General features: G+C 39.0%; 1 protein-coding gene across 1 annotated transcript; it reads left to right on the top strand.

Annotated features, from left to right (window-relative positions):
- Nucleotides 1–10,671: 10,671 nt before the first annotated feature.
- Nucleotides 10,672–11,193, top strand: LOC113255721 (cytochrome c oxidase subunit 6A1, mitochondrial-like). The gene has a single exon (XM_044384419.3). The coding sequence runs from the start codon at nucleotides 10,672–10,674 to the stop codon at nucleotides 11,005–11,007; it is 336 nt and encodes a 111-aa protein (XP_044240354.1). The 3' UTR covers nucleotides 11,008–11,193.
- Nucleotides 11,194–16,714: the final 5,521 nt, after the last annotated feature.

Below are 16,714 nucleotides of genomic sequence, written 5' to 3' on the forward strand. Positions count from 1 at the left end.
TCTGCCCAATTTCCCTTTCCCTTTACTGCAGAAGAAGGAGGGACTGAGGCCTGGGAAGCGTAGGTGCCTATACGAAGGGTAGCTGCCAAATTTTGCTTCCAGGAAAACAGAGCCCCAGGTCCAGGCTCTTTACCGCCACCCCCAGTTCTGCTTATACAATCCACCCTCTTCCTGATGCAGGGATACCACGCATTGCTGCTTCATCTCACTCAGCCTCAGCTTGAACCCTTCCAGCAACGGAGAGCTCACCACTCTGTGGGGAAGCCTGCTCCATTTCCACTCGGCCAAGCTAGATCACTCTCCCATCTATGGCCCCCACCCCAGCTCTGGTTATGTTCTGTGAGCCACAGAAGTAGCCCATTCCATCTTCCCAGAATTTCAGAATTTCCACCTCCCCCTTTGGGGCCTTCTTTTCCAGGCTAAACATACTTCCTGAACGGCAGGCCCTCCTAAGCTGTCAGTTGCCAAACCACCGCGCGGCCCCAGCAGCAGAAGCAGCGGCGGCCCCGGAGGTAAAGACAGCTTCGCAGAGCAGCCTGGCTCCCGTGACAAAACCGGGTCTGTCTGGTATCGGCTCCAGCTGTGAGTCACTGGCTATCCTTATTTCAAGGCCAGCACCTTGGCTTAATCGGGAGCTCCTGTTTCCTGGCTGATGAAGCAGATGGAAGAAACATGAGCCGGCCATCCAGAGGCCTGTGCAAAATGCAAGAGCAAGCTGAGTGTCAGGGGGGAAGCTGACTGAGAGCTTAGCAGGGTGGGCCTGGAAGTCCCCTCTGTGCCTCTCATGTGTCCTGGTCAACTTGGCATTTGCCTTTGTCTTCTGGTTGCTTTCTTGTGCTTACCTGATCAGTAGGGTGGGAAACTATGCGACCAGTTTTATTTTCTGTAGCAATGTGGAGTTGTCATATTGTACTTAACTAAACGAGGTCATCAAAAACAGAGCCGTGGTTGAGACACTCCCTAACACTTTGGCGTCTTCGGGCATTCCCTTTTGGTCTGTCTCCAGGGCTCAGCTCTGTGATGCTGGAGGAGTTAGGATTGGCCCTTCTTCACAGGTCTCCATCAGAACTTAGAGTGGTGGAATGTCTAGTGGAGGACCTAGGGGGAGCTCTGTGGAGCCCAGAATGTTCCATAGAGGGCCTGGAACATAATGGATGTCAAGGGGAAAACTGAACTCACCAGCCCCCCTCCCTGGTTTGGCCAAAGACCCCCACCCCCAGCGCTGTGATATCTTCTGGGTTTCCATTGTCAGAAAGAGGGCAACCATGGGCCCAGCGAGCTGGACTGGGGTCCTAGCCCCACTGCTGAACAACTGTGGCCTTGGACGAATGATATGGCCTCTCTGCGCCTTAGTTCTCTTGGGACAGGTGAGAGTACTGATAACTCTTATCTCCTCAGTTCTGTGAGGATGAAATGAGCTGCTGTAGGGCTTTCCATATACTAGGCATGCAGTGAATGTCAGGGTTTTGTTTTAAATTTGGAAACCATTGATAGGAAATCGAAGATTTGGGGAGCATCCAAGATGGTGACATAGGAAGACCCTGAACTCACGTCCTCCCATGGACACACTGAATCTATACGGACATAGAGAGCAATTCCTCCTGAAGAAAAACTGAGAGCTGATTGAACAGTTTCTGCACAACAGAGGATAGAGGGACCACACAGAATGGCAGGAGAGACAGGGAACAGTAACAATGGAAACTCCAGCCCTGATGCTGAAAACTACAGTGGGGAGGGACAGGCCTGAGGGACCTGCATGCAGACTTGCCTGCCCTGGGACACAGGAAAAAAGTGGCAGCTTAAAGGGAGATGAGACTAGAAGTGAAGGAAACCCATTCGCTAACTCTAGGGTGTCCACTGAGTGGGGGAACTGCTGGAACTCTCTCTGGGTCAGAGGTGCTTCCAAGCACCATTGTTTACATCTCCCCTCTACATCTGTAGGACAGACAGGAACAGGGTCTGGGCACTCTAGCTGGCCTGTTGCTTCAGGGAGGCCCAGGCCCCTAGCACACACCAGCCTCAGCTGCTCCCCCAAGGGGCCCCCACCTGTATCTGCCCGAGCTCCAGCCATCCCACTAATGCAGCCCCAGCGTGGTACACTCTGGGACACCTCCCACCAGCGCCTGCTTCAGCTCCAGCCATCCTATCAGGGTGCCCCCTGTACAGAATACCTGGGACCTGGTGTGTCCCTGCTTCAGCCATATCACCACCGTGGCCCCAGTGTGGAGTGCCCTAGGACCCCCAGCTCATGTCTGCTACAGCTCCAGCCAGCCAGGCAAAGTCAGCAAGCACATGCAGTCTACACAGGTAATGTTCCTACATAAGACCAACTCCTTCGAGATGAGGAGAGGTAGTTATTTTCCCTAATTCATAGAAACAAACACAGAAAGTCAAACATAATGGATAGACAGAGGAATATATTCCAAACAAAACAAGACAAAACTCCAGAAAATGAACGAAATGAAATAGAGGTAAGCAGGGGCACCTGGGTGGCTCAGTCAGTTAAGTGTCTGCCTCCAGCTCAGGTCATGATCTTGGGGTCCTGGGATCCAGTCCTGCATTGGTCTCCCTGCTTAGTGAGGAATCTGCTTCTCCCTCTCCCTCTGCCCCTCCCACCCCTGCAAGTGCTCTTTCAAATGAATGAATGAATGAATGAATGAACGAACAAAATCAATCTTTTAAAAAATAAATGTAGGCAATGTAACTGATAAAGAGTTCAAGTCATGGCCGTAAAGATGCTCACCAGACTGGAGAGAAGAGCAGAGAACTCAGTGACAACTTCGTAAAAGAAATGGAAAATGAAGAAGAACCATCAGAGTTGAAGAATATGATAACTAAAATGAAAAAAGAAACACACAAGGAATCAGCAGTAGATTGGAGGATATGGAAGAATGGGTTAGCAATTGGAAGACAGGGTAATAGAAAACTACAAGCTGGGGGCGCCTGGGTGGCGCAGTCGTTAAGCGTCTGCCTTCGGCTCAGGGCGTGATCCCGGCGTATGGGATCGAGCCCCACGTCAGGCTCCTCCGCTATGAGCCTGCTTCTTCCTCTCCCACTCCGCCTGTTTGTGTTCCCTCTCTCGCTGGCTGTCTCTATCTGTCAAATAAATAAATAATTAAAAAAAGAAGAGTCAGATGCTTAACCAACTGAGCCACCTGGGCACCCCTATAGGGACTTCTTTAAGTGGAAAAGAAAAGGCCATGACTAGAAGAAAATTATGAACATTACTAATCAACAAAATATTAGAAAACCAAATAAAATGATACATTAAAAAAATCATGCACCATGAACAAGTGGGATTTATTCCCAGGATGTAAGAGTGGTTCAATATTCACAAAACAATCAACATGATATGCCACGTCAATAAGAGAAAGGATAAAAGCTGTAGGATTATTTTAAAAGATGCAGAAAAGGTATTTGACAAAATGCAACATCCATTCATGACAAACAAAGAAGGTTTAGAGAGAACATACCTCAACTTTCTACAAAGAAGGTTTAGAGAGAACATACCTCAACATGATAAATGCCTTAGATGACCACGGCCAACATCATAATGGTGAAAAATTGAGAGCTTTCCCCCTAAGGCCTGGAACAACAGAGAGATGTCCACTTTCACCACTCTTATTTAACATGGTGCTGGATACTCCAGCCATAGCAATTAGACAACAAAAAGAAATAAAAGGCATCCAAATTGGAAAGGAAGAAGTAAAACTATTTGTGGATGACATGCTATATAGAGAAAACCCTAAAGGCTCCACCAAAAAACTACTAGAACTGATAAATGAATTCAGTAAGGTCACAGGACACAAAGTCAATGTACAGAAATCCATTGCATTCCCATACACCAATGATGAAGCAACAGAAAGTGAAATTAAGAAAAAAGTTATATTCAACTAATGAATTTTTGAATATTGTATCAAAAACTAATGATGTACTATACCTTGGCTAATTGAATTTAAATTAAAAAAATCAGATTTAAATTGTGCCAAAACAATAGAATATCTAGGAATAAACTTAATCAAAGAGGTGAAAGACCTATATTCTGAAAACTATGAAACACTGATGAAAGAAATTCAAGATGACCTGAAGAAAAGGAAAGGCCTTTCATGCTTATGGGTTGGAAGATCAAATATTATTAAAATATATATACCACCCTAAGCAATCTACACATTTAATGCAATCCCTATCAAGTACCAACAGCATTTTTCACAAAACTAGAACAAATGGTACTTGAATTTGTATGGAATCACGGAAGACCCTAATCAGCCAAAGCGATCCTGAGAAAGAAGAACAAACCCGAGGTATCACAATCTCAGCTTTCAAGATAAACTACAAAGCTGTAGTAATCAAAACAGTATGGTATTGGCACAAAAATAGACACATAGATCAAAGAACAGAATAGATAGAGAAGAAATAAACCCACACCTATATGGTCAATTAATCTATGACAAAGGAGACATAAATATACAATGGGGGAAAGATAATCTCTTCAATAATTGTGCTAGGAAAACTGGACCATTAAAAGAATGAAGTTGGACCACTTTCTAACACTATTTACAAAAATAAACTCAGAATGGATTAAAGACCTAAATGTGAGATGTGAAACCATAAAAATCCTTGAAGAGAGAAACAGCTAGTAATTTTTCTGACATCAGCCATAATAACAACTTTCTAGATATGTCTCCTGAGGCAAGGGAAACAAAGGCAAAATAAACTACAGGGACTGTATCAAAGTAAAAAGCTCTCATAGCAAAGGAAACAATCAATAAAACTAAAAGACAGCCTACTGAATAGAGAAAGATATTTGCAAATGACAGACCCAATAAAGGGTTAGTATCCAAGATATATAAAGAACTTATACAACTCAACACCCATAAAAACAAATAATTCAATTAAAAAATGGGCAGAAGACACAAACAGCTATTTCTCCAAAGAAGACACCCAGATGACCAACAGATGCACAAAAAGATGTTCAAAATCACAGAAATGCAAATCAAAACCACAATGAGATCACCTCACACCTATCAGAATAACTAAAATAGAAAACACAAACAAAAAAGTGTTGGCTTAGGCTGCGGAGAAAAAGGACCCCCATGCGCTGTTGGTGGGAATGCAAACTGGTGCAGCCACTGTGGAAGACAGTATGGCAGTTCCTCAAAAAATGAAAAATACAACTACCATATGATCCAATACTTGCACTACTGTGTATTGACCTCCAAAAACAAACACACTAATTTTAAGGGATATATACACCCCTATGTCTATTGCAGCATTTTTTAAGATAGTCAATAGTCAAACTATGGAAGCAGCCCAAGTGTCCATCAATCAATGAATGGATAAAGAAGAGGTGGTATATATATATAATACTACTGAGCCATAAAAAAGAATGGGATCTTGCCATTTGCAACAACATGGATGGAGCTACAGGGTATTATGTTAAGTGAAATAAGTCAGACAGAGAAAGACAAATACCATATAATTTCACTCATATGTGAAATTTAAGAAACAAACTAACAAAGGAAAAGAGAGAGAGGTGCCCAGAAACAGACTCTTAACTATAGAGAACAAATTGATTGTTACCAGAGGGGAGGTGGGTGGAGGGATGGGTTAAATGGGTGAAAAAAATTATTGATTCGATGACTTTTTTTTTAATTTAAGATTTTATTTATTTGACAGAGAGAGACAGTGAGAGAGAGAACACAAGCAGGGGAAACGGGAGAGGGAGAAGCAGGCTCCCCACTGAGCAGGGAGCCTGACATGGGGCTAGATCCCAGGACCCTGGGATCATGACCTGAGCAAAAGGCAGATGCTTAACAACAGCCGCCCAGGCACCCCACAATTCAATGACTCTTGAAGCTACTGATCTTTGGAGCTTAATAAAAACAAACAAAACAAATAGACCTGAATTTGGTGTTCAGCAACCTCAATGACCCTTTAAGAACTTCCCAAGAGGATCACCTAAAAAAACCAAAAACAAAAACCTTCCCAGACAAACAAAGATTGAGAGCTGATCACTACTAAACCAGCACTATAAGAAATGTTAAAGGACTTCTTTAAGTGGAAAAAAGGTCCATAATTAGAAGAAAATTATGAATAAAATATGTAAAATATGACAACATATATATAAACTGTGGAAAGAGGAATAAAAAAATTGTTTTAGAATGTGTTGGAACTTAAAGGACTGTCAGTTTAATGTAGCCTGCTATATATTTAGGATGTTACATATGCACTTCATGGTCACCAGAAACCAAAACCTGTAACAGATACACAAAAGAAGAAAGCCAGGCATAACACTGCCGGAAGTCTTCAGTCACAAGAAAAGAGAACGAGAGAAGAAAGGAACAAGAAGAACTACAAAAACAACCAAACAACAATGAACAAAATGACAATAAGAACACAGATATCAATAACTGCTTTATATGTAACTGGTTTAAATGCTCTAAAAATATATAGAGATTGGCAGAATTGATTTAAAAAAAAAAATCTTTCTGGGGCGCCTGGGAAGCTCAGTCATTAAGCACCTGCCTTTGGCTCAGGTCATCGTCCCAGGGTCCTGGAATGGAGGCCTGCGTCAGATTCCCTGCTCAGTGGGGAGCCTGCTTCTCCCTCTCCCACGCCCCTTGCTTGTGTTCCCTCTCTGTCTCTCTGTCAAATCAATCAATCAATCAATCAATCATAAAAAGAATTTAAAAACCGAACTTTCAATATGCTGCCTACAAGACACCTTTAAGATCTGTAGACACATACAGACTGAAAGTGAAGGGATAGAATAAGACACTGCATGCAAGTGGTATTGGAGTAGCCATATCCATATTAGACCAATTAGACTTTAAAACAGAAATTATAACAAGAGACAAGGAAGAGCATTATGTAATGATAAAGGAATTAATCCAACGACAGGATGTATCAATTATAAATATCTATGCACCCCAAATAGGAGCACCTAAATACATAAAGCAAATATCAACAGATATAAAGGGAGAAATTGACAGTAATACATTAAGAGTAGGGGACTTTAACACCCCACTTACACCAATGGGTAGATCATCCAGACATCCAAAGAAGCAGTGTCTTTGAACAAAACTTCAGACCAGAACAACTTAACAGATATGCACAGAACATTCCATCCCAAACAAACAGAATACACATTTTTGTCAAGTGGATGTGAAGTAGTCTCCAGGATAGATCACATTAGGTCACAAAACAAATCTCAATAAATTGAAGAAGATTGAGGGGTGCCTGAGTGGCTCAGTCAGTTAAGTGTCTGCCTTCAGCTCAGGTCATGATCCCAGGGTCCTGGGATTGGAGCCCCACATTGGATTCCCTGCTCAGTGGGGAGTCTGCTTCTCCCTCAGCCCCTCCACCCCACTTGTGTCTCTCTCTCTCACTCACTTTCCCTCTCTCTCAAGTAAATAAAATCTTAAATTATAAAAACAAAATAAAAAATAAAAAATTGAAGAAGATTGAAATCATATCATGCATCTTTTCTGACCACAATTATATGAAACTAGAAATCAGTTACAAGAAAAAAAACTGGGGGCGCCTGAGTGGCTCAGTTGGCTAAGTGTCTACGTTCAACTTGGGTCATGATTCCAGGGTCCTGGGATCGAGCCCCACGTGGGGCTCCATGTTCAGTGGGGAGTCTGTTTCTCCTTCTGCTACTCCCCCTGCTTGTGCTCTCTCACTCTCCGTATCAAATAAATAAATAAGATCTTTTAAAAAAAGAAAAAAAACCTGGAAAACACAAATGCATGGAGGCTAAACAACACATGGATAAACAACCACTGGGTCAACAACGACATCAAAGAGGAAATAAATACATAGAGACAATGAAAACACAACGGTCCAAAATCTTTGGGAGGCAACAAAAGCAGTTCTAAGAGGGAGATTTATAGTGATACAAGCCTACCTCAAGAAACAAGAAAAAGCTCAAATAAGCAATCTAACCTTACACCTAAAGGAACTAGAAAAAGAACAAACAAAATCCAGGGTCAGTAGAAAGAAGGAAATAATAAATATTAGAGTAGACATAAATGGAAAAGAGACTAAAAAACCAATGAAGAAGATCAATGACACCAAAAGCTAGTTCAAAAGATAAAATTGATAAATCTTTAGACAAACTTTCTTTTTTTAAGATTTTATTTATTTGTCAGGGAGAGAGAGACCACAAGCAGGGAGAGGTACAGGCAGAGCAGGCAGAGGGAGAAGCAGGCTCCCTGCTGAGCAAGGAGCCTGATGCGGGACTTGATCCCTGGGATCATGATCTGAGCCAAAGGCAGGTGCTTAACTGACTGAGCCACCCAGGGGTCCTTAGACAGACTTTCAAGAAAAAGAAAGAGGATTCAAATAAATAAAATGAGAAATGGAAGAGGAAAATAACCAACACCACTGAAATACAAGAGATTAATAAGAGATTACTATGAAAATTTTTTGCCAACAAATTGGACATCCTAGAAGAAATGGATAAATTCTTAGACATATACAATCTTCCAAAACTGAATCAGGAAGAAATAGAAAATGCAAACAGACCAATTACTAGTAAAGAAATTGAATCAGTAATTCAAAAAACAAACAAAAATCCAACAGACAAAAGTCCAGGACCAGGTGGATTCACACAGGTGAGTTCTACCAAACATTTAAAGAGGAGTTAGTAGCTATCCTTCTCAAACTATTCCAAAATATAGAACAGGAAAGAAAGCTTCCAAATATATTTTACAAGGACAATATTACCCAATATCAAAATCAAAGACACTACCAATAAAACAAAACAATGCCCCCCTCCCACACTGCAAATCCTCGATGAACACAGATGCCTAAGTCCTCAAGAAAATATTAGTAAACTGAATTCAGCAATACATTAAAAGGATGATTCGCCATGATCAATTGGGATTTATTTCCAGCATGCAAGCATGGTTCAATATTCACCAGTTATCAATGTCATACATCACATGAACAAAACAAAGGAAGAAATCATATGATCATCTCCATAGATGCAGAAAAAGCACTTGATAAGATTCTACATCTGTTCATGATAAATAACTTTCAACAAAATAGGGTTAGAGGGAACATACCTCAACATAATAAAGACCATATACAACAAAATCACAGCTAACATCATACTCAACAGTAAAAAACTGAGAGATTTTCCTTTAAGATCAGAAATGAGACAAGGATATTGACTGTCACCACATTTATTCAATATAGTACTAGAAGTCCTAGCCACAGCAATCAGACAAGAAAAAAAGCCAACCAAATTGGTAAGGAAGAAATCAGGCTCACTTTTTTGCAGATGACATGATATTATATATTTAAAAACTCTAACAACTCCATCAAAAAATATTAGAATAAACGAATTCAGTAAAGTTGTAGGATATGAAATTAATACCCAGAAATCAGTAGCATTTCTATACTCTAATAACAAAGTAGCATAAAGAGAAATTAAGAAAACAATTTCATTTACAAGTGCACCAAAAAGAATAAAATATCTAGGAATAAACTTAACCAAGGAAGTGAAGGACTTGTACTTTGAAGACCAGAAACGTTACTGAAAGAAATTGAAGGTGACATAAAGAAATCAAAAGACATTCCAGGCTCATGGAGTGGAAGAATTCTTACTGTTAAAATGTCTGTATTACCCAAAGCAATCTACAGATACAATACAATCCCTATCAAAATACCAACAGCATTTTTCACAGAACTAGAATGAATACTACTAAATTTGTATGGAATCACAAAAGTTGTGATCCCAAGTTGTCAAAGCAATCTTGAGAAAATGAACAAAGCTGGAGGTAACACAATCCCAGATTTCAAAATGCACTATAAAGCTGTACTAATCAAAGCAGTATGGTACTGGTACAAAAATAGACACATAGATCAATAGAACAGAATAGAAAACCCAGAAATAAGCCCATGTTTACATAGTCAGTTAATCTATGACAAAGAAGGGAAGCAACCTAAGTATCCATCAGTAGATAAATGGATAAGGAAGATGTGGTGTATATATTACACAGCCATAAAAGGATGAGATTGTGCTATTTGAGACAACTTGGATGGACCTAGAGACTATTACATTAAGTAAAATAAGTCAGACTGAGAATGATAAATATCATATGATTTCACTCATATGTGGAACCAATTTAACCCCCCCCACAAATGAATAAACAAACAAAAAGCAGAATTAGACCTATAAATACAAGAAAAAACTAATGGATGCCAGAGGGGAGGGGTTGGGCAAAATGGGAATGGGAGATATAGGCTTCCAATTATGGAGTGAGTAACTTACATGGATAAAAGACACAGCATAAGGAATATATACAGTCAAAGATACTGTATGGAGACAGATGGTAGCTACACTTGTGGTGAACATAGCATAATGAATAAACTTGTGAAATCACTATGTTGTATGTCTGAAATTAATGCAACATTGTGTATCAACTACACTAAAAAAAATTCTATGGCAAAGGAGGCAAAATTATACAAGGGGGAAAAATCTTTTCAATAAATGGTATTTGATGCCAACAAATTAGACAACCTAAAAGAAATGGGTAGATTCCTAGAAACATATAACCTACCCAAACTGAAGCAGGAAGAAATAGAAAATTAGAAAAGACAAATTACCAGCGATGAAATTTAATCAGTCATCAAAAAACTCCCAATAGGTCTGGGTCGAAAATGGCGGCGGCGGTGGCATCTCTGTCCCGGCTGTCTGGGCTGCTAGGTCGGCCCGGGGCACAGCTGGGGCGGTCCATGTCAAGTGGCGCCCACGGCGAGGAGGGCTCAGCTCGCATGTGGAAGGCTCTCACCTACTTCGTAGCGCTCCCCGGTGTAGGTGTGAGCATGCTGAATGTCTTTCTGAAGTCGCATCACGGAGAGCACGAGAGACCCGAGTTCGTCGCCTACCCGCATCTCCGCATCAGGTCCAAGCCCTTTCCCTGGGGAGATGGTAATCATACTCTATTCCATAACTCTCACGTGAATCCACTTCCAACCGGCTATGAAGATGAATAAAGAGAACCTGGACCACCACCCAGTGGGGACCACAGCACTGGTTTGGACCATGACTGCACACGGACCAGAAAAGTATATGGGACCTTAAGCTCACCTTCCTTACTTGTATCAAATGATGACCAGTATACTAATCTTCCATCCCTTTGCTTATGGCGGGAGATGGCTTAAATAAATAACTAAGATTGGTCTATGAAAAAAAAAAAAACCCTCCCAATAAACAAAAGTCCAGGACCAGAGAGCTTCACAGGTAAATTCTATCAAACATTTAAATAAGAATTCATACTCATTCTTCTTAAATTATTCTAAAAAATAAGAGGAAGGGAAATTTCCAAATTCCTTCTATGAGGCCAGTATCACCCTGATACAAAGACCAGATAAGGACACCATGAAAAAAGAGAACTACAGTCAATATCTCTGATGAACATAGATGCCAAAATCAAAATATTAGCAAACTGAATCCAATAGTACTTAAAAAAAAATCATGCACCACGATCAAGTGGGATTTGTTCCTGGGATGCAAGGGTGGTTCAATATTTAACAAATCAATCAACATGATACTTCATATCAATAAGAGAAAGGATAAAAACCATAGGATTATTTCAATAGATGCAGAAAAAGCATTTGACAAAATACAGTATGTATTCATGATAAAAATCCTCTAACAAAGTAGGTTTAGAGGGAACATACCTCAACATAATAAAAATCTTTTATATTAAAAATCCATAGCCAACATCATACTCAATGTTAAAAAAATTGAGAGCTTTTCCCCTAAAGTCACAAGGTATAAGACAAGGATGTCCACTCTCACCACTTTTATTCAACATAGTACCAGCAATTAGACAACAAGAAATAAGAGGCATTCAAACTGATAAGGAATAAATAAAGCTTTCACTATCTGCAAATGACATATGATATGATATGATATATAGATAAACCTCAAGACTCCATGAAAAAAGCGAGTAGAACTGATAAATGAGTTCAGTAAGGTCACAGGATACAAAGTTAATATACAGATATCTGTTGCATTTCTATACTAATAATGAAGCAGCAGAAAGTGAAATTAAGAAAAAAGATCCCATTTATAATTGCACCAAAATAATAAAATATCTAGGAATAAACTTAACTAAGGAGGTGAAAGACCTGTGTTCTGAAAAATGAAAAATACTGAGGAAAGAAATTGAAAGTGATACAGCTAGAAAGACATTCCATGCTCACGGATTGGAAGAATAAATATTATTAAAATGTTCATACTACCGAAAGCAGTCTCCAGATTTAATGCAATCGCTATCTAAATAACCAATAGCATTTTTCACAGAACTAGAAAAAACAATCCTAAAATATATATGGAACCACAAGGACCCTGAATAGCCAAAACAATCTTGAAAAAGAAAAACAAGTTGGCGGTATCACAATTCCAGATTTCAAGTTACATTACAAAGCTGTAGTAAACAAAACAGTATGGCACTGGCACAAAAACAGACACATAGATCAGCGGAACAGAACAAAGAGCCCAGGAATAAACCCACAATTGTATGGTCAATTGTTTTTTGATGAAGGAGGCAAGAGTATACAATGGGAAAAAGACAATCTGTTCAACTGATGGTGTTGGGAAACCTGGGTAGCTACATGAAAAAGAATAAAATTGGATTACTTTTTTACATACACAAAAATAAACTCAAAGTGCATTTAGGACCTAAATGTGAGACCTGAAACCATAAAAATCCTACAAGAGAGCACAGGCAGTAATTTCTTTGACATTGGCCTTAGCAATGTTCTTCTAGATAGGTCTTCTTAGGCGAGGGAAACAAAACCAAAATGAACTATTGGGACCACACCAAAATGAAAAGGTTTTGCACAGTGAAGGAAACCATCAACAGAATGAAAAGGCAGCCTACTGAAGGGGAGCATATATGTGCACATGATATATCTGGTAGGCAGTTAACATTCAAAATATATGAAGAATTTATACAACACAACACCAAAACCACATATAATCCAATGTAAAAAATGGGCAGAGGACCTGAGTGAACATTTTCCCAAAGAAGACATACAGATGGCCAACAGACACATGAAAAGATGCTCAACATCACTCATCATCAGGGAAATGCAAATCAAAATCAGAATGAGATATTACCTTAAGTCTGTCAGAATGGCTAAAATAAAAACCACAGGAAACAAGTGTTGGTGAGTATGTGGAGAAAAAGAAATCTTTGTGCACAGTTGGTGGGACTTCGAATTCGTGCAGCCACTGCGGAAAACAGAATGGCAATTCCTCAAAAAATTAGAAATAGAAATACCATATGATCCAGTAACTCCACTACTGTATAGTTACACACACACACACACAAACACACACACACGAATACTACTCAGCCATAAAAAAATGAGATCTTGACATTTGCAACAACAAGGATGGACCTAGAGGGTGTTATGTTAAGTGAAATAAGACAGAGAAAGACAAATACCATACTATTTCATTTATTTGTGAAATCTAAAAGAATCAAATGAACAAAGCAAAAACAGACTCATAGATATGGAGAACAAATTGGTGGTTGCCTGAGGGGAGTGGGGTGGAGGATGGGCAAAATAGTTGAAGGGGATGAAGAGGTATAAATTTCCAGTTATAAAATAAGTCATGGTTCCAGTCCAAGATGGTGACATAGGAAGAGCCTGAACTCACCTTCTCCATGAAACAAACCAAATTGCCCTATTAATAGAACAATTCCTCCTGAAGAACTACTGAACAACTGAAGAAAGAACTGCAAGAGAACAACAAGAGAGGTGGAGATATGCTCTGGTTTAAAAGAGTAACTAGCATATACAGTCACAGCTCTAGCCAGCAAAAGTCACCAAGCACAGACAGACTACACAGGGGACACCATACACAAGACCAGTCACTCCTTCAAGTTTAGGTGTTCCATCTATTCCATAGAAAAAACATGGGAAATCAAGCAAAATGGGGAGACAGAAGAATATGTTCTGTGAGAAAGAACAAGGGAAAAAACTCAGAAAATGAACTATGTGAAACTGAGATAAGCAATATTCCTGGTATAGAATTTAAAGTAATAATTGTAAAGATACTGGGCTGGAGAAAAGAGTGGAAGATCTCAGTAAAACCTTCAGTAAAGAGATAGAAAATATTAAAAAGAACCAATCAAAACTGAAGAATACAATAATTGAAATTAAAAAAACACAATAGAGGGGATCAATAGTAGTTTAGAGGATGCAGAAGAAAGTACCAGAAATCTGAAAGACAGGATAAAGGAAAGCATACAAGTTGAACAGCAAAAAGAAAAAAAAATTTAAAAATGAGGATAGATTAAGAGATCTCCCGGACAACAAGTGAACAAACATTTGCATTATAGGACTCCCAGAAGAAGACAGAAAGGAAGTGACAGAAAAGTTATTTGAAGAAAAAACTGAAACTTTCCTGACCAAGGAAAGAAAAATACATTCAAGTACAAGAAACACAGAGTTCCAATCAAGATGAACCTAAGAAGGTCCACACCACAGCACATAATAATTAAGACGTCCAAGTTTAAGGTAAAGAGAGACTTAAAAGCTGCAAGAGAGAAACAAAAAGTTATTTGCAAGGGAAAACTATAAGACTATGAGCTGATTTTTCAGCAGAAACTTTGCAGTTCAGAAGAGAGTGGCATAATATATTCAAAATGTTGAAAGGAAAAAAAAAAAAAAAAAAAAACGCCTACAACCAAGAATACTCTCCCCAGAAAGATTATCATTTAGATATGAAGGTAAGATAGTTTCCCAGACAAACAAAAGATAAAGGAGATTATCATCACTAAACCCACCTTACCAGAAATATTAAAGGTACTTCTTTAAGTGGAAAAAATGGCCATAAGTAGACCTAAGAAAATTATGAATAAAAAGATTTAAAATATGACAACATATACACAAAATGTGGAGAAGGGCGTTAAAAGGGAAGATAAGGGGGGAAAGGAAAATAATGTTTTTATTCTTTTTCAATTTTTTCTTTTTTTTTGAGAATATGTTTGAATTTAATGACCTTCAAATTAATATAGACTGATATTTACTTAGTATATTCTATATGAACCTTATGGGAACTACAAACCCAAAACCTAAGATAGATACACAAAAAAATAAAGAAAACCAAACATAACACTATAGAAATTCCTCAATCACAATGAAAGAGAACAAGAAGGAACAAAGAACTACAAAAACAACCAGAAAAAAAATGTAAAAAGCAGTAAGTACATACCTATCAATAATTACTTTAAATGTAAATGACCCATATATTCCAATCAAAAGTCATAAGGTGGCAGAATGGATAAAAACAATACCCATCTATATACAATCTACAAGAGCCTCACCTCAGACTTGAAGACACACATGGGCTGAGAGTGAAGGGATGGAAAAACATTTGCCATGCAAATGGAAGTGGAAAAAAAAAAAAACCTGGGTAGCAATACCTATATCAGACAAAATAGACTTTATTTTTTTAAAGATTTTATCTATTTGAGAGAGAGAGAGAGAGAGAGAATGAGCAATGGGGAGGGGCAAAGGGAGAGGAAGACGCAGACTCCCCGCTGAGCAGGGAGCCTGATGTGGGGCTCGATTCCAGGACTGTGGGATCATGACCTGAGCCAAAGGCAGATACTTAACCGACTGAGCCACCCAGGCGCCCCAGACAAAATAGACTTTAAAACAAAGACTGTAACAAGAGACAAAGAAGGGCATTACCTAATGATAAAGGTGTCAATCCAACAAGAGGATATAACAACTATAGATATCTATGTACCCAACACTGGAGCACCTAAATACATGAAGTAAATATTAATGGACATCCAGAGAGACATTGATGGTAATATAATAATATTAGGGGACTTTAACACCTTCCTCACATCAATGGATAGATAGTTCAGACAGAAAAATCAACCAGGAACCAGTGTCTTTGCATGATACGTTGGATCAGATGGACATTAATGGATATATACAGAAGATTCCATCCAAAACCCAAAAGACTATGCATTCTTTTCAAGTGCATATGGAACATTCTCCAGAATAGATCACATATTAGGCCATAAAACAAGCCTCAATAAATTTAAGAAGATTGAAATCATCCCATGTGTCTTTTCTGATCATGACATACAAATCAATCGCAAGAAAGAAACTGGAGAAAACACAAACACACAGAGACTAAACAACATGATACTAAACAACCAATGGGTGAATGAAACAGTCAAAGGCAAAAGGAAAAAAATTCATGGAGAAAATCGAAAATGAAAACACAGCATTCCACAATCTTTGGGATACAGTGAAGGCAGTTCAAAGAGGGAAGCCTAAAGCAATACGGTCCGCCCTATGTCAGGGGCAAGGAAAAGCTCAAATAAACAATTTAACCTTACACCAAAAGGAACTAGAAAAAGAAAAGCAAACAAAGCCCAAGGTGAGTAGAAGAAAGGAAACAGTAAAGATCACAGCAAAAATAAATCACAGAAACTAAAAAAAAGAAAAAAATAGAGAAAAATCCATGATACCAAGAGCTGGTTCTTTGAAAAGATAAACAAAATTGACAAACCCTTAGCCACACTCATTAAGAGGCCAAGAGAACCCAAATAAATAAAATCAGAAATGAGAGAGAACTACTGACACCACAGAAACACAAAGGATTAGAAGAAAATACTATGAAAAATCATATGCCAACAAACTTGACAACCTAGAAGAA

The sequence above is a fragment of the Ursus arctos genome, unplaced genomic scaffold (assembly GCF_023065955.2).
Source record: "Ursus arctos isolate Adak ecotype North America unplaced genomic scaffold, UrsArc2.0 scaffold_4, whole genome shotgun sequence".
NCBI lineage: Eukaryota > Metazoa > Chordata > Mammalia > Carnivora > Ursidae > Ursus > Ursus arctos.